General features: G+C 42.0%; 1 protein-coding gene across 2 annotated transcripts in view; it reads left to right on the forward strand.

Annotated features, from left to right (window-relative positions):
* The window catches only part of GOLGA5 (golgin A5), a 33823-nt gene that overhangs the window by 5761 nt on the left and 9299 nt on the right, over positions 1 to 18763 (forward strand). For both annotated transcript variants that reach the window (XM_020802214.3, XM_078383735.1), the window contains exons 3-9: positions 4827 to 5045; positions 6456 to 6675; positions 8260 to 8383; positions 10110 to 10313; positions 12801 to 12971; positions 14403 to 14531; positions 17930 to 18028. In XM_020802214.3, the coding sequence (XP_020657873.3) occupies positions 4827 to 5045; positions 6456 to 6675; positions 8260 to 8383; positions 10110 to 10313; positions 12801 to 12971; positions 14403 to 14531; positions 17930 to 18028 (1166 nt within the window). The remainder of the gene's footprint in view (positions 1 to 4826; positions 5046 to 6455; positions 6676 to 8259; positions 8384 to 10109; positions 10314 to 12800; positions 12972 to 14402; positions 14532 to 17929; positions 18029 to 18763) is intronic.

Here is an 18763-nt window from a genome sequence, read left to right on the forward strand (position 1 = left end):
GACAACTTTCAGAAACTAGCCAGCAATGGCCAGTGGATTGTGGGAATTGTAGTCCAGTACATCTGGTGATCCAAAGGCTTCTCACTGTTTCTATAACACCATAATAACAAGAGATTCAGTAATATTGTATTTGTGTAAAGTGGAAACTATCAGGAACCAAGTAGGCAGTGGTTGTTCCTGTTGACCTGCATTTCATCCTTAGGGTGTATTAATTGTACTGGTTCTTCCTGTAATTTCCCAGCAAGCTCTGCTAATTAGGAGGCTTCAGTTAGTTGGCTGCTGGTCTCAGTGAATTGTTGAACTCCATAATTCTACTTGCTAATTATTCTTGTTGCACGTGCAGTGTAGGTATTGCCAGCATACATCGGCTGTTAATTTTCTAGCTCTTTACTTTGTGTTTTTTTAAAAAAGGAAAAGTCTAATGATCAGTTAAGATGCAAATTGATATTTGAAACTTGGAATTCATTTAGCATCCCTTGGCCATCAGGATCTGTCTGAAACACTGGCAAGCTTGGGGTAGAAATCCAAGTATCCCATCTGCTAACCAATGTGAGGTGAAATCCTTGACAAATTCTCCTATATATAAAGTTGAAAAAGTTCTCTTAAGGAATGGGAACTGTTCTCTTTTGTATTTTCTCTCACTTCATTGTGTGGGAATTGTTCCCTGTGGATAGTCTCTTGTGTTGCTGTGTTTCATTTCACACCCTGATATGGCAGCCTCGTGTTTTTTGATGATAGGTTTGCCTTTACAGCTGGGATGAAAATGTTTGGCTTAATAGATGCCTTGGGTCCTTCTGCTGATCATTATCATCTTCATCACCATTATCCATCAAGTCTGATAGTGATCCTTTTCAGGGTTTTCTTGGTAGTGAATACAAAGAAGTGTTTGCCATTCTCTTCTTCTGGAGGGGGGGGGGGGTTGTTGTCCTGGGACTGTGCACCTTGCCCAAGTTCACATAGGCTGGCTGTGCTCACAGGAAGCACATTGGGAAACTGAACTCCGAAGATCTGGTTCTGCAGCCAGATACCTAAACAACTAAACTGTCCATCTAGCCAGTAAAAGGTAAGGTAAAGGTTCCCCTTGACAATTTTTGTCTAGTTGTGTTCGACTCTAGGGGGCGGTGCTCATCCCCGTTTCCAAGCCATAGAGCCAGCGTTTTTGTCCAAAGACAATCTTCCGTGGTCACATGGCCAGTGCGACTTAGACACGGAACGCTGTTACCTTCCCACCGAGGTGGTCCCTATTTATCTACTTGCATTTGCATGCTTTCGAACCGCTAGGTTGGCGGGAGCTGGGACAAAGCGACGGGCGCTCACTCCGTCGCATGGATTCAATCTTACGACTGCTTGGTCTTCTGACCCTGCAGCACAGACTTCTGCGGTTTAGCCCACAGCGCCACCACGTCCACAGCCAGTAAAAAGGTGGGGTATAATTCTCATCATCATAAAAATAATAATCTTAGAACTGCAGAGCTGGAAGGGATCCTATGGATCATCAAGTCCAGCCTCTCCGTTGAGGAGCCACAGTGAGGAATCAAACTGCCAACCTCTGGCTTCGCAGCCAGAGACCTAAACCATTGAGCTGTCTAGCATGATTTAAATCAGGTGTCTCAAACTCAGTTTACCTGGGGGCCACTGGAGGCAGAGCCTGGGTGAGGCTGGACCACATCAGATTTTCCGCCAAGCGGAGCAAGAGCCCGAGGAAGCCGCCCAGGAGTTTCCTTAGCTGGCAGACAGGTGGGCTGGCTGGCAGGCTGCAGTTATGGATGGAGGGTGCAAGAGGTGCTGTCTTGGGAGAGAGCCGGCGAGCAAGGCGAGCCTTTTTTTTTACTCTTGACAGCAGAGGACATGTGGGTGGTTTGGGGGGCAGGCAAGGCAGGGGCTGCAAACTATCATCTGGTGGGCTGCAAGAGGCCCCCAGGCCGCATGTTTGAGACCCCTGATTTAAATGAATAAATGTTTTGGACTTCAGTTGTCAGATGTCCCGGTCAACAAGAGATAAGAGGTGGTTGTGTGGATTGTCATTCAAAACATGTTGAAGGGTCAGAGAGCCACTTTGCTCTACTGGAGAACTGTATTTCAGGACACTTGAGCACAGTTTCCCAGGTCTGGGGCAGGTGTGGCACTTTCCCTTTCTTTGACACATCCTACCTTCTTCTGGAGCCCAGGTTGATACTGGGGATGTCAAAAGATGTGTGCATCCTTCCAAAGTTTGGGAGAGAGAGTAAACATTCTGATAAGTGGCATACTTGGAGGCTGAGTGTCCCTGATATAAAGAGATGAACTCTTGAAGCAGGAGACCACCTCTGTCGGTGGTGTAAATTTGGTAAACAGCGGTGAAATCCAGTTTTGAAGCTACTTTTTTTTGTAAGCATATTGATAAAAATAGATGGAGGATTCTTTTTAAAATATTGTAGGAAATTCCACATGGACTGAGGGATTCGAAAAGATGTTATTTATATTTTTTAAATAACATTTGTGTTTTGTTCTGTAACTGGAATGTCGCTTCAGAGTGGCTTTTGCATTAATCTCAAAACTAAATGAGCCAGATCCTGCCCTCAGGATTATGATCTGAGAATGCTTAACACACAAAGGGAGGGGGAGGAAAAGGAAACAAGGAAACCTAAGGAGAAAAGTTAGGGTTGGGAGTTCCTTCAGCCTTCCCTGTTCCTGAGCCTTTGATGTGAAGCTATCTGAACAGCTTCCTCAAGATGCACATTTTATGGCACGCAGTGTTGGTTGTGATAAGGCAGACTTGTGAATCTGTGCCACTTGCAATTCACTGATGCTAACTCAGTTGTCCACTGTGTTTTGTCTTTTACCAAATGTCTCATATTTATGTGGGCCCACTGCTGGATAGCTCAGTGGGTTAGATCTCCAGCTACAGAGCCAGAAGTTGGGAGTTCAGTTCCCTACTGTGCCTCCTTGAGATAGTCCGGGTTTGGTGATCCATAGGGTCCCTTCCATCTCTGCAGTACAGTTATTGTTGCTGTTGTTAAAAAATGCCAGGCACAGTCACTCAATAAAACATTGGCTGGTATTATATAAGAGATGCAAGATTTAACCAAAAACCTAAATATCTGTTAAATACCAGCACACTATGTATGCTGTTCCTAATATTGCTAATTTTTTGTAGCTTTGATGTTGTTTTTTCTGAAATCTGCAACTGCTTATAGTATGCATGAAATTTCGTGATATTGTTCCTAAAGCCCTGATGACTATGGGGACCACTGAAGTGTGTTTCTTCCAGAGGCGAGATATTTCGATTGTCAGCTCTTTGTATTTTGTTAATTTTTCCAATTCTTTACTTTCTAATAATAATAATAATAATAATAATAATAATAATAATAATAATAATAATAATAATAATAATAATAATAATAAATAAATAAATAAATAAATAAATAAATAAATAAATAAAAAATACAGTGGTGCCTCGCTTAGCGATGTTAATCCGTGCAGGAAAAAATGTTGTTAAGTGATTTCATCGCTAAACGGAATTAAAAAGCTCATAGAAATGCATTAAAATGCCATTAATGTGTTCCTATGCGCTTCAAAACTAACCTTAAAGCGAAGATCCTCCATAGGGGCGGCCATTTTCGGTGCCTCTAAAGCGAGGACACACAGCGGGCGGCCATTTTGAAACTGCCGATCAACTGGCCAAAAATGGGGGCTTTGCGATGATCGCTTCCCTGAGATCATCGCAAAGCGAATTTTCCCCATAGGGACCATCGCTAAGCGATCGCTTTTGCAATCGCTTAAACTCCGTCGCTAAGCGATTTCGTCGCTCAACAGAGCGATCACTAAGCGAGGCACCACTGTAGTAATAATAATAATAATAATAATGATAATGATAATGATAATGATGATGATGATGATGATGATGATGATGATGATGATTGAGATGTGCAGACACAATCTCCACATGGGCCCCTCCAGCACATGGAAGAATCAAGAGGTTAATTCAGCTTCTTATGACCTATATTTGGCATTATGGATCAAGGCTTGGTATGCCTTACTACTGTTTCTAGTCCTTTTAAAACATCGAAACTGTTAGTGTTACAGTGGTGCCTCGCATAGCGAGGTTAATCTGTTCCGGATTAACCTTCGCTTTGCGAAAACATCGATGTACGGATCAAAAAAAGCCATTCCAAATTGGCAGAAAACTCACCGTACAGCGATGTTTTCCGGGTCCGGCAGCCATTTTCGCGCCCTCAGTAAGGATCAGCTGTTCGGCGGGTCCAAAATGGCCGCCGGAACACCCAAAATGGCCGCGCACAGCGTTTTCGCACCCTCTCCTCGCTTACCAAGGGCGCGAAAATGCTGCCCGTGGCCATTTCGGGTGTTCCGGAGGCCATTTTGGCCCCGCTGAACAGCTGATCTGCGGGGCGCAAAGCGAAGGTCGGTAAGCAAAACGCTTACCGATCTTCGCGATGCGAATTTCGCCCATTGGGGCCAACGCGATGCCTTCGCATTAGCGATCCCGGAAAAGGGATCGCTATGCGAATTCATCGCTGTACGGGGCGCTCGTTAAGCGAGACGACACTGTATTTATGGTGGATTTTAACTTCAATGAAGCTTTAGCATGAATAGATGTCTCCTGTTTGGATAGGTGTTTAGTTGTTCAGACATCTTTTAAAATTGCAGTCTATTTTCCCTCATTACTGTAGCAGCAAATTTCCTGTTTGGCTGTGATCTTAAACTTGCTTACTGAGAATAAGTCCTATTGAACTCAGTGAAGCTCATTTTTTTAGTAGATTTAGGATTTCACTGTCCATAAGTGAGCAAAGAATTACGTTTGGTTCAGTGCTTATGTCTTTACACAGGGACTCCTGACAGTTCCAGTTCTGGACTGGAGGCTGATGTGGATGTCAAAAAAGAGACATTGCAGAGCACAGAACTGAATCCCACCCTTGCGCCCAGTGATAGCACATTGCACGAGCTATCCAATCTTCGCTTAGAGAATCAGCTTCTGCGGAATGAAGTGCAGTCTTTAAATCAAGAAATGGCTTCATTAATCCAGCGAGCCAAAGAGACCCAAACAGGTGAGATTTTTCCTTTTCTTTCTTTCTTTTTCTCCTCTTTTTCTCTCTCTGTCATCCCATTTTCTTTCTCCTTTCCACTTTTTATTTATTTATTTATTATTTGAATTTACATCCTGCACCATCTGGCAACCAGGCCACTCTGGGCGGTTAACAACAATATAAAGGGAAAAAAATTAAAAACACAATAAAAATAAATTTGTTGTTGTTGTTTAGTCGTTTAGTCATGTCTGACTCTTCATGACCAGGCCCTCCTGTCTTCCACTGCCTCCCGGAGTTAACAAATAAGGAAATTAAAACAGATGGCAGTAAATGTGATAAAAAGAGTGATGGAGAGGATGGTAAAAAGGAAGGGCAAGATCCTTGTACTCCGGGAAAGCCTGGCAGAAGAGCCAGGTCTTCAATGCTCTTTTGAATCCATCCAGCAATGTTTCTCTATCACTCTATGGGGAAAGAACAGATTCTTCTTGCAAAGATCTTAGTGAGATTTATATGAAATCAGGCTGAAGGTTACCTGTAAGCTCAAGAGTTGACCTGGATTCAGGTACTGCTGTACTCGAGTCTTTAGAAGTCATGATTAATACTAGCTGTGATTGGTCTTATAACCATGTTAGGAAGACAGGGTTTGAAAAAAGTTTGTAAACTCTGCTCTAAAAAAGTTTGTTAGTATTTATGATGGGTTACTCCAGTATCAGTCAAGCACAGTGCTCAAAATAAACAGTGGATGGAAGGGAGGAATCCATGCAATGATTAGAAGAAAAAGTGATGTAAGTTTGTGTAACATGCCTATTCCAACCTCTACCTATGTTGGCTAGGCTATTTGGAACTTGTGGTCCAGAAAAATACTCTTCCTGTGCTCTGGTTTGAGAATTGGGGGCATTGTATTTGCAGTGCATCAGCATAAACTGATTTCCTTGTATAGTGGTGCCTCGCTTAACAACGTTAATTTGTTCCAGCGAAATCGCTGTAGAGCGAAAAGTCATAAAGCGAAAATAAAAAACCCATTAAAACCCGGTTAATGCATTCCAAAGGGCTAAAAACTCACCGTCCAGCGAAGATCCTCCATACGGCGGCCATTTTCGGTGCCTATATAGCAAGGAATCCGTCCCTAAGCACAGTGGGGAGCCATTTTGAGCACCCAGCGGACATTTTGAAAACCCAATGATCAGCTGTTTTGATCATCATAATGCGAAGAATCGGTTCCCGAAGCAGGGAACTGATCTTCGCAAAGCAAAAAGCATCATCGTGAAGCGGATTCGTTGTAATGCGGAGTAATCGTTAAGCGGGGCATGACTGTATTCTGATTCCTAATTGCTTTGAGAATCATGTTGCTCACATAAGAAATGTGGGTGTAGACAGATACGCCACCCACAGGCTCAGTCATGCTAACATTTGTTGACCTACACGTTGCAGAACTGAATAATGCCCGGGCAAGAGTTGAGAAGTGGAACGTTGAGAATTCACACAATGACAGGCTGGTTCGGGAGCTTCGAGCTCAAGTTGATGATCTGACAGAAGTGGCAGGTGCCAAAGATTCTCAGTTGGCTGTCTTGAAAGTGCGATTACAGGAAGCAGACCAGCTTCTGAATTCACGCAGTAAGGCATTGGAAGCACTGCAGAACGAAAAATCACGGTATTTTAAGTCATTGCTGCTCTTTTGTAGTTGGAAAGATTGATTTTGTTAGACTTGTTTTCTCTGTTGTGCCCATTTTTGTTTCTAGACTTTTTATGTGTCTATATAATCAGATTTCGTCAATGGTCAGCTAGCTCCAACCAGCCATCTCTGACTTTATAGGAGAACCCTCATGGCACCGGCCATGTTGACTGGGGATTCTTGAGTTGTAGGTTAAGAAAGAACTTTTTAAAGCTCTTGGAAGGTTTGATTTAAATGATGCACTGGTAATTTAGGAGCTGTTGCTTTTGTAGTTTCTCCCTTTTAGTTTGGGTAATTTTTGAGGTTTTGAAAGGGAGCGAACAACAGATGCCCAATCTGGCAGCTGATGATTTTGAACCATAGAAGCTCTTAAGCTATATCGATGAAGCTCTTAGTCAGGCTGTTTTGATGGGAGAGCCATCCCAAACCATAGATATCATTTCAGTTGGACCTAATTTTCTTCTCAATCTGGAACATTTCTTGTATCTTCCAAAAGCCTATCGGCTGGAATCCAGACCCTTCTCCATCCAAGGGATTATATAATTTTGGGGTGGCTTTCATTTTTTCAACTCTCTGAGTTCTAAGAAGGAGCTTGTAATGCAGTGTAAAGAATTATTCCCCCGGAAGCACAACATACGGGGGGCTCTGCTTATATTGTCCTGCTTTTCTTTGGGTGTTCTAGCTGGCTGGTTAGCTCAGAGAGTTAGGTATCTGGCTGCCGAGCCAGAGGCTGGGAGTTCGCTTCCCCACTGTGCCTCCTGCAAGTGGAGCCATTCTGTGTTGCCTTAGGCAAGCCGGACAGCCCCAGGATGCCCCCTGAAAAAGGGAGTGCTAAACCATTTCTTAGTATTCTGTACCTAGAAAACCGTGGAAGGGTTTGCCATCAGTCAGAATTGATTTGATGGAAGGTAATTATTTTTATTTTTGCATTTCAAATTACTGAATCCGTTAGATTAGCCTACAATCACCAAGTGAGCTTCATGGACAAGAAAAGGTGTGAATTCAGATCCCTTTTCCTAGGCGCTAAGCGCTCTCTCTCTCTCTCTCTCTCTCTCTCTCTCTCTCTCTCTCTCTCTCTCTCTCTCTCTCTCTCTCTCTCTCTCTCTCTCTCTCTCACACACACACACACACACACACACACACACACACACACACACACACACACACACACACACACACACACACACACACACACACACACACATCCCCCAAAGTTAACCCTCCTAGAAGAGCAAAATCTCCATCCTTCCACAAACCAACCAACCAATGAAATAGGAAGTGGATGTCCAGCCACATCCTGTTCTGATTTTTTCTATGAGTAAAACAGCCTGTGGATGGGCAGTTTCTTTCATAGTTACATACACAGAGACGCATACACTCCTACCTTTACTTATCATGGAAATAAGCAGGTGAGGGGAGGGGGGGACAGGGATCCTGGACAGAGTCCAGGAACTGAAATGGGCTGGATATAGAAGGTTTCTGCACCATTGCATGGGTTGTATTTTGGAAAGAAAGGATATGTCTCATTCTGCTTCAGTAACTCTTTACTTCTTGCCTGCCTAGAATAATTCAGGATAACAGTGAAGGGAACAGTTTGCACAATCAAGCTCTCCAGATGCTTCAGGAAAGGCTGCACGATGCAGAGTCTGCACTTAGAAGGGAGCAAGAAGGCTACAAACAGATGCAGGTTAGAACGGCCAATTTCAGAGTTCCTTGCACTGACTGAGGGATGGCACTATAGCAGGGGTAGACATTCTTGGGAGGTGAGGGGTCTACTTCATTTTTTCCCTGGAATTCCAAAGTCTTCTAACGAGTATGAAAAGCAAATGCTTAAAATCAAAGCGAAGGGTTCTCGTAAGCCAATTGAACTTCTTTTTAGTACTAGAACTAAACTGGGTTCACAGTCCAAAGGTCCACTCCTGGCTACCCCAAGCTTTGTATATTAAAGCAGCTTAATTTGAGGAGGAAAAACCTCTGTGTTGTTGCTGCTCTTCAACTGTTGGGCACATAACGTAGAAAATTCAGTGTTCTCACTCTCACACTAGCTTGAAATCATTAAGGAGAATTAATTGTTAAGGTCAGAAAGATTAAGAAAGATGACAAACTTAATTTATTATTCAAAATGTCAAACTTGAACAAATGATTTTAAATGTCCAGTAGTGAAATACAGCATTGATAGCAGTTGTTACCTAAAGTTGATCTTGCACATTTGAACAAATTAGGTAAAGGTAAAGGTTCCCCTTGACATTTAGTCCAGTCATGTCCGACTCAAAGGTGTGGTGCTCATACCCGTTTCCAAGCCATAGAGCCAGTATTTGTCCGAAGACCATTTCTGTGGTCACGTGGCCAGCGCGACTAGACACAAAGCGCCGTTACCTTCCCACCGAGGTGGTACCTATTTATCTACTTGCATTTGCATGCTTTCAAATGGCTAGGTTGGCAGGAACTGGGACAAGCGACGGGAGCTCACTCGGTTGCGTGGATTCAATCTTACGACTGCTGGTCTTCTGACCTTGCAGCACAGAGGCTTCTGCGGTTTAACCTGCAGCACCACCACATCCCACTTGGTTGAACAAATTAGGAGGAAATTAATATTAACCCACATTGTTTCTGATTTTTTGTTGGGAGTCAGAAACTTTTGCGGACGAGATTGGTGCGTTCAGACAAGAGGGTGCCACATAACCTCCCTTCCTCTGCCTGTGTATAAGTTAGTGTATGTGGAGAGAAGCTCGCCTTGCTCATCCATCTGTAGGCACATAGACTTTCTATGCAGTTGAGGGCACGGCACTGGAGTCAGCATGCATACTTGAAATGGCATGCTCAGGAGGAATCGTTTTAAAATAGTTCCACACTCAAGTTATCAAGATTTTGCCTTCTATGTGACAGTGCCTTTTGTGAAGGAACATCCATTTTAAAAAAAAAAAAATTTAAAAAAAGAAGAAGCTAGAAGTATAACTGATTGTTCAAAGGGGATAAATAGAGCAAACATTGGTTCCATTCCCATACACAGGTATACACAGAACTGGGCCAACCTGCCCCATTCTCCATGTTGATGGACTGTTGTGTCAAACCTTACATGTTAAGCCCCTGTTGGGGTGTGTGTCTGTGAAATGTCTAGTGAAGGTGAACAGTGTAATTCTGCTCGCCCCATACCCTGCGGCATACATTCCAGGCATTAGCGTAGTGCCTTATTGGGAAACAAGATCAAGCAGGGAAGTGTTGCAGCACAAATGTTAATTTAAATTGGACTATTTGATATATTTTTAGAAATTCTAGGCCTTTATTTTTTATTTAATATTATACAATTTCTCTGTTTTTATATTCATGTCACAGTATGCTTATGCTGGTTGCCCTTTCCCACCTTTTTGGGTGTCTCACCTTTCTAATAAAAAATTTGAATTTGCTCTATGCAGAATGAGTTTGCTGCTCGTCTGAGTAAAATGGAAGCGGAACGTCAGAATTTGGCTGAAGCTGTAACTGCAGCTGAAAGAAAGTTGGCGGAAGAGAAGCGGAAGGCAGATGAATTTCAGCAGCAAGTTAAAACAGCCAAAGCTGGTTTGGAGTCTGCCAAGCAGGAGTTGGTTGACTACAAACAAAAAGCTACACGGATCCTCCAGGTAAAGCTGTTTTCTCCAAATCCATACAATACAATTCAGGCCTCATGAGAGAGTGTGTGTGAAACCAAGAATGAGACCAGGTAATAGTGATGCCAATTCATGTTATGTAAACATAATAGCTTTGTCCATACTGAGGTTGGAAACAGGACATTTTCGAACTTAGAGTTCCTAGAATTTTCTATTCAATATGGGATTCTGGAAGTTGTAGTCTAAAAATTACTTTTAATAACTCTGGTCCACACATAATGTGAGAAGTATCATTAGCCTGTGGCCAGAAGGCCGGGGGGGGGGGGCAAGGGCGGGCGCAGCCAGGCAGACATTTAGGTAGAAATGGGAGAAAACATCCCAGTGAGGTCAGAGCAGACTTCCTTTCATTTTTGCATCCCTTCTTTCATTTTTATCCCACTTCTTTCCTGAAACGGGATCTGAGGCAGCTTCATGGCCACAGAGCGCTAACTGACTGTATGGATGTGGGTGAAGTCTGGTGAAGCAGGGCTGGAATGGAGTGGATAGCTGGTATCCAGAACAGGGAATTCTATATGAGGCAACATTTAATTTTAGCCCTCATTTGCAGCAAAGGAGTTTCAGGGATAAGGTTAAATTCTGTTTCCCTTTACCTTGTCCATCATGGCCACTGGTGAGAGATTACAGAAGCTGTAGTCCAACAATACCTGGATTGTTACCCATCACTATGTCAAACTATTAACCATGCAAGCTAAGTATGCAAAAGGAATCTCCATGTACCAAGATAGTGCATCTCTTAAATACCAGATATTTGTTTCAGAGTTTTGAATTTTTGGTTAAATCCCTATAGCCACACAGCAGAAGTGCAGGGACTCGCAGAGCAGAATAGCTTCAGGTTTTAAGACATAAGACATAAGACATAAGAAATTTATTTGTCATTGCGCTCACAAGTGGGTGCAACGAAATGAGGTGCTCTTCCCCAAGGTAAAACTGGACAACACTACAAAAAAAAGTTAAAATATACACAACTTTCACCATCCAAATATAGATACCCCGTTTTCTCTCAGCAATTAAAATCCACCAAAAACCTATGGCCCCACATTTAAACTCAATACTGCACTTGGGTAAAAACTGTTCTTGAATCTGCTTGTCCTTGCTTTCAATACCCTGAATCTCCTTCCTGATGGTAATAGTTTAAAGAGCTGATATCCCGGATGAGAGGAGTCTTTCAGTATGTTAGATATCTTCCTCTTACATCTGTTCTTATACAATTCTTCCAAAGAGGGGAGTGAACAGCCAACGATGTTTTGGGCCGTCTTAATCACCCTTTGAATTGCCTTTTTCTCTGCCACTGTGCAGCTCGTGAACCATACACAGAGACAGTAGGATAATATGCTCTCAATCGAACTCCGATAGAAGGTGATTAACAAACTCTCAGTCAATTGTTGCTTTCTAAGAATCCTTAGAAAATACAACCGTTGTTGCGCCTTCCTGATTAACGCAGCGGTGTTTGCACTCCAAGTCAGGTCATTTGTTATGATAGTCCCAAGAAACTTACATTCAACCACCTGTTCCACACAAACTCCATCTATATACAGTGGCTGAATGTCTGCTCTTTTTTTCCTATAGTCCACTATGAATTCCTTGGTTTTTTGGATGTTAAATAAAAGATTGTTTTTTTTGCACCAGCGGGATAGCTGTAATACCTCGTCCCGATACGCAGACTCATCATCCCCAGAGATAAGTCCTACTAGTGTAGTATCGTCTGCAAATTTGATAATCCTATTACTGGGATGGTTATTGGTGCAATCCGATGAATAAATGGAGAACAGTAGTGGACTAAGGACACAGCCTTGTGGAGTGCCAGTGCTGAGTATCTTGTCAGTAGAGATGTAGTCATTCAGTTTAACCCTTTGTGGACGATTTGTTAAAAAATCCAAAATCCACAGACAGATAGAATCTGGAAAATCAAGATCTTTAAGTTTTCCACAGTAGTCCAACCCTTTTTCTCATTAACTGGCACTTACAGTCTCAGCCTCACTCAGAGACATAAGTAGGAGAAAGAATAAAAGTTTTAATCTACTTACAGTTGAACAGATCAACAGCAAACTGAACAAACATGGCTGGCTGACTTTCAGCAACAGGCCTCAGCAGACTCCTAACTGCCAGCGGACAACACAGGGAGAAAAAAGCCACAGAGCAGAGAGGTGGGGCTTCCTTTGAAATCAGAGACAGAGAAGGAATCATTGGTTGCTCTTAGACAGATGGACAGTCATCCCAGCTCATAAAGGTCCCTCCCAGCCAAACCTACTAAAGGCAGCTTGTGAAGTTGCAAAAATGGTCCAATAATATTGGCAAATAACAAGGGATAGCTGTTATTTTAAACCCTCCTGATGACCAATATATTGTTAGATTCAGAACGAACCCTTGTAACATAAATATGTGATCAATTGTATGTCATCAAGCACAGGTAGATTCTGGTGATTCTTTTGAACAGCCTGTACTTATTTGTTTAAACCTCAGTCCAAAGAAAAGTTGATAAACAGTCTGAAAGAAGGCTCTGGGATTGAAGGCCTGGACAGCCAAACAGCAAGCCTTATGGAGTTGGAAGAACTGAGACACGAGCGGGACATGCAGAAGGAAGAGATGCAGAAGCTACGGGGGCAAATACAGCAACTGAGAACAGAACTGCAGGTATTATACTGAACCATGAATCGAGAGTAAAGAACTCCCCAGTATTTGTCATTGCACAAAAGCAGATACCAGTTCTGCTTTAGTTCCTTTTTGGGGTTTTTTTTTTTGATTGATGTAAATCAGGTTGGAGTGGAAAACTAACCTAATATGATACAGTGGTTCAGATGTCAGGTCATAACTAGACTTCAGAAAGACTTCAGATTCCTGTCCATCATAAAGTTCAAAAGGTACTCCTAATCAAATGCCCTCAACCCTAACTAGTTCAGAGTTGTGTGAAGTGAAAGATAGAGTAAGCGCATATACTCTGCCCTCGGGTGTTCTGAAGAAATATCTGAGAAGTTTGATCAGAGAAACTCCCTTCGGTATAACGCTTTCCTGTAGCCCTACCCTTCATTGTGGTGCTACCTTCACTATGGTACTTCTCTGTGGTGCCACCCTTCACTATCTGTCTTCCTCTCAGCTCAGCTGCATCAGGGCCAACCCTGGTCCAAATGAGATCAGTGGCTGTTAATCACGATGACCTGCGGTTTCCCTTAGAGCGCCAGTGGTTGGGGAACATAGGTAGGTTCTTGTGGGATTTCCATGGTGCTTTGACTGGCCACTGTGGGGAAAATGATGCTGATACTAGGTAGGCCTCTGGTCTGAAGTAGTGTGGCTCTTTGTATATTCTTCAGGTTGCGCTCTCTCCTTTTGGCCCCGATGTCTCTGTTTCCAGTGCCATGCTTCCATATGAAAGAGAAAGAAAGAAACAGAGAGCCTGTTCTGAATTGTGAGGATATGTGGCAGAGTGGGGCCAACAATAGCTGTCAGGATGGTTTGACAGTGAGACAAAGGCACAAACTCAGCATGACAGAAGTGGTTCATCAGGCAGTGACTCTTGTTTTGTAACTTTCTGATGTAACATCCCCAGAAAAGCTTGAGTGGGAAGGCACATCCAACCCATCAAGACAGACCAAAGATATTTTAATGCCTAAAATGAAGGACAGGATGGCACCCTTCCATACCATGTACAATATTCTGTTAAATCTCCCTTCAGTAGTAGCAAAAGGACAGAGTCTCCATTGTATCTGAAGGCTGCAGGGTAGGCTGCATGATCTGTGAAAAATAGCAAGGTACTATTTGTGGGGTGTGTGTGTGTGGTTCTTAAGATATACAGATTGTATTCTTTGAATATCTGCTGTCTGAGGCCGCTACCTAATTCTGCTTAATTGTAAGGTTGGTCTTGTGACTGGTGCATATTCCCCAGCAAATTTTCTTCTAGGTGTTACAAAAATCTGCCAGCCTAGGATGTACGTAAAAAGCTTGTTTATGAGATGGAGCAGAAGTTCTTTGGATGGAGGATCAGGATCTCTTGCTGTTTTTTGTTTACTAGAAGAATTGCTATTTACACAATGGCATAAAATTGTACAATAACATTCCATTTTTTTGTAGGACGCAGAAGCACAGCAGATAAGTGAAGCTGAGTCCACCAGAGAACAAATTCAAGATTTGCAGGATCAAATTTCAGCACAAAAAACAGCCAAGCAAGAAGTGGAGGCTGAGCTAGAAAGACAGAAGCAGGTAACATCTAGAGAGCTAATTCTATCTGCCCCCCAACAAGCTTTTTACCACCTTGAAAACTTTTAGTTTTTTTAAAAAGCAGATATGGGGCAGTACAATTTTATAAATTTGACATGTCTGTACTGATTTCATCTTTATAAATTGCAGTTTTACAGTGCAATCTTAAGTATGTTTACTCAGAAGCAAGTAAGCATCACCCCCCTACCCCCTGAGTCTCTTAGGATTTGCTTTTTTTGTGAATATCTTTAGGGTTGCAGTCTTCAGATGCTGTTTGTTTTGGCTAAGTTTTAGATATTGCATTATATTTGTATAGTTTGCTTGCCACTTCAAGCATTCTCAAAAGAAATTTGAGATAGAAATGATGAAAATTAAATGCTTGAATCACATAAAGGCATCAGATGCCAAGCGGAGACATTAGTTATAAAGGGAAGTACGAGTGGGAACTTGGTTCTACACAGAGCTGTAAGTTTTTCCATTTCAAGTTTAGAGTAGTTGGTGACTGACCTATCACTTTTTTGACCAGAGGAAGTGATGGGAAAGGGCACATAATATGGGGTTCTCTTCAAATAGCCATTGGACATGTCTCACAGCTGCAGATCGTTAGTGGTCTCCACCACCAGATTTTGATATTGGCATACTGATTTAAAATAATGGTTTTTACTTCTGGAGTCCTCCAGGAAGTGTCTTTTTCCCCCTATTCCTTTTGATCTAAGTAAGTTGGGAGACCCTCCAAGTTTTCCACAAAATGCACCTCAAACCACAGCTTCTAGTTTTAGTCGTTTCCAGGCCTGGCACAGCTGCTCCTAGTGCTGGGGATAAAAATTTGGCCTCTACTTCTTAAATAAATTAAGATGATGTTCTTCTGTGATGAATAATGTTAGCTGTATTTGTCCTGTAGGTAGACAAGTAGGATGACCATTATTAGAGGTCGAATGCTTATACTTGAGGGGAAATGGCAGAACATTTCCTGTATACTGTGGTGCATGAACTTCTAGTAAGGTCACCGAGGAGCCCTAATTTTTTTTTCCTTTTTGAGATGGTTGTAATTTGCAACCCTATCCTCTGTTGGAGTGGATTGTTTTTCCTGTATCTCATCTTTTTTTTTATCATGAATAGTTACTGTGAGATGATGCTGAAGCTATGGGAGAAAAAACATTTAATTTCATTTACCTGACGGGAACTTGTTATCTTGCAGGATTACCTGTCCCTTCAGAAATTCCATATTTATTTGATAATACCAGGCTGAACTAATGAAAAGGCAAAAGATCGACATTTGCTCTCAAAATATAGTTAGTTAACATGAATTATGAAGATTTATGGAAGTGTTCTATTACAGTTGTCCCCTTGATGCATAGCGAATATTCAACACTACCTTTGGCTCAGCGGTGGAAATATTATTAAATACTATCCAAACCCTTTGAATGTGACACATAAATCTTGGCTCTTATTTACTTGACTCTTCTTGGCTGTTCAGGTGCTACAACTTGGTTTTAAATGGTATGATCATTATGTATGAATTCTGGCAACTGTGTGTCCCCTCTGCAGTTCCAGCCCAAGACATTTTGCTGCCTGGGGCCAATAGCAGGATTGCACCCCTCTCCTCATTCCATAAATAGAAACTGACCACAATGCCAATTTAATCTTAGCTTCAATATTGATGATGTGGCAGCATCCTTCCTTGCTTTGGGGACAGGAGTCATGTTTTAAAGGATGGAGACAAGCTAAACTGACACCTCCAGCTCTGTACTCCAAGAGAGGGGGATGGAGGAACAATTTATTTATTTATTTATTTATTTGATTTATATCCCGCCCATCTGGTATATCATACCACTCTGGGCGGCTAACAACAAGGATATACAATTAATATAAAAATCCATAAACATAATAAATGATAAATAGAAAAAAGGAGGAAAATTAAGTCAAATTAAATAAACAAAGGGAGATTCATTGCTGCCCTTCAGTACTTGCCACCTGAGATCGTTGCTTCACTTTGTCTAATGTTAGGGCTGGCCCTGACCTAGTCCATTCGAAAACAAACAAGCAGCTCTTGATCCATTCATTGCACTTAGTGGAGGCACCTGTTCTTGTCAGATGGCAAGACTGTTCTACTTTAGCTCGGTTTTCTAGCCCTCATGGCTGTGGAAACATGTTTTGTTATATGACTGAAATATCCCTTGAAGCAGGGGTTGGAAACCCACGGTGTTCCTGAAAGTTTTTAGACTGCAGTTCTCATGATCTGAGTGCTAGCTATGCTGAAGAGGGCTGAGGAAAATTGTAGGCCAAAAACAGCAAAAGGACAACAGTTCTGTTCTAAAGTATGGGATTCTAGGTGTAGACACGGAAGATTCATAAGCCGAGCCTTTCACAGGTACCTTTTGATTCCTTACTTAGGAGCCATTTGTTGTGAAGCTAAAAATCATTTGCGTGAGGCTAATGGCAACTGCTGCTATCACTACGATTTATTACTGCTGCTTTTGTTGATTGTGAGGAGTGACTAGGAAGTTAGCTTCTGGTGTTACTTCATAAGAAGTGGTGTTGGCTTGTCCAGCTATTCTCTTTGAGCTACAGTGGTTGTTTTATTGCGCCAGTGGTGTAAAAGTGTCTTCATGCAAGAGGAGTCTCTCTTTCCCTCCGAAAGCTCTTCGCTCATTTAAATTACTGGAGAGATGTTCTGGATCACCAGTGCTGGTTCTTGCGAAACTGGTGGGTAGCTGAGAGCCAACGTGGGGAAGAAGCACCCAATAAAACTGGCCTTTAAAGTTCCACAGCATAAACGCCAGTGGAACACGATGGCAGCAACTTTGTGTGTTTTGCTTAACCCTTTTCCACATGGATAAAAGAGTACAACTCTTCTGTTTCTTACTTCATGAAGTTCTGTTTCTTACTTCAAGAAGTTCACAGGACTTTTTTGGGTGGAGGGAGGGAAGGGCATTTGGCATGTTACATTGACTTGACACCCCAGTGAAAAAAGCATGTATTTTTGCCCAGCTGGTTTTTTGTCTGTATTTTTTTAAAGAAAAAAAAACTGTGTTTACAGTTTTCAGGGATGGTGCCATAGAATACCTATCTTGCCAGTGTGGATTTTGCAACAGTGGCTGAAATCCTGCTGTGCTGCAAGGCAAAAGTCATAATCTTTGAAGGCAAATTGCCTCAAGTTAAGAAATCTGCAGAGATATTATTTGTTGTGTACTGAATTATACAACTCTGCACACAATGTGTAATGTCTACAGAGATTCCTTAATTTGAAGCAGTTTGCCTCCACAAGTTATGCCTTTTATGTACCAGTGTGACAGGGTTTCAGCCAATATGTGACTGCACTCAAATGTCTATGTGCCTGAAGGATGTATTTGATAGTGGTATTTGATAGAATAATCACTTCTGGCTACTTTTTTTTTCAGGAGCTTCGCTATACTGAAGAAGAACTTTACCGAACCAAAAGTACACTACAGAGCCGAATATCGGACAGAGAGGAGGAAATTCAGAAACTGAGAAACCAAGTAAGTAATAAAGTTTGTAATAAATGTAGTTCATCATTATTCCAGTGAGTGTAATTACTCAATATTCCATTAAGTGGTAAGCAGTGCAAAGTTTGTTGAGAGAACATGTAAAGGCCTGGGTGAATGGTCAGACTTTAACTTGGCATTGAAATAAAAGCAGTGACATTGATGCCATTTGGAAGTCATTCAGCAGCTGGGACCTTACATACGAGAAAGTCCTCCTGTGTCTCCCTGTAGTTTATGGATCCTACCTGCAAGGTTGTATGTAGAAAGCACTCCCTCAAACAAGTGCCTAGGGCCCAAGCCATCTAGGGCTATGGAAATTATTAATAACATATTGCACTGGACCTAGGCAGCAAGAAGTGCAGTTTTATTAGAAAAATATAGAGTCATGGGGCATCATAAGGTTACTACATGGCTTTTTACTATATCCAAGAATCTCCCCAATTTCTGGCCAGCTTTCCTGGCCAAGAACAAAATATCACCAACTTCAACAATTCCTCATCCTCAGCTTTGATGTAGGAGAGGCCTGGCAGTGGAAAGAAATGTAACCAGTTGGGATCTGCTGCCTAACATCCCTGCAACCCCCTAACGGCTGCTAGATCAAGACAACTAAATATTACCATACCGTATTTTAAAATCCAAAATATTACATATTAAAACCATTACATGAAAACCATTGGAAATGATCGAAAAGCACATTTAAAAAAGTAGAAAGTACAACTTCCCTCATTA

The sequence above is a fragment of the Pogona vitticeps genome, chromosome 1, assembly GCF_051106095.1.
Source record: "Pogona vitticeps strain Pit_001003342236 chromosome 1, PviZW2.1, whole genome shotgun sequence".
NCBI classification, from domain to species: Eukaryota; Metazoa; Chordata; class Lepidosauria; order Squamata; family Agamidae; genus Pogona; species Pogona vitticeps.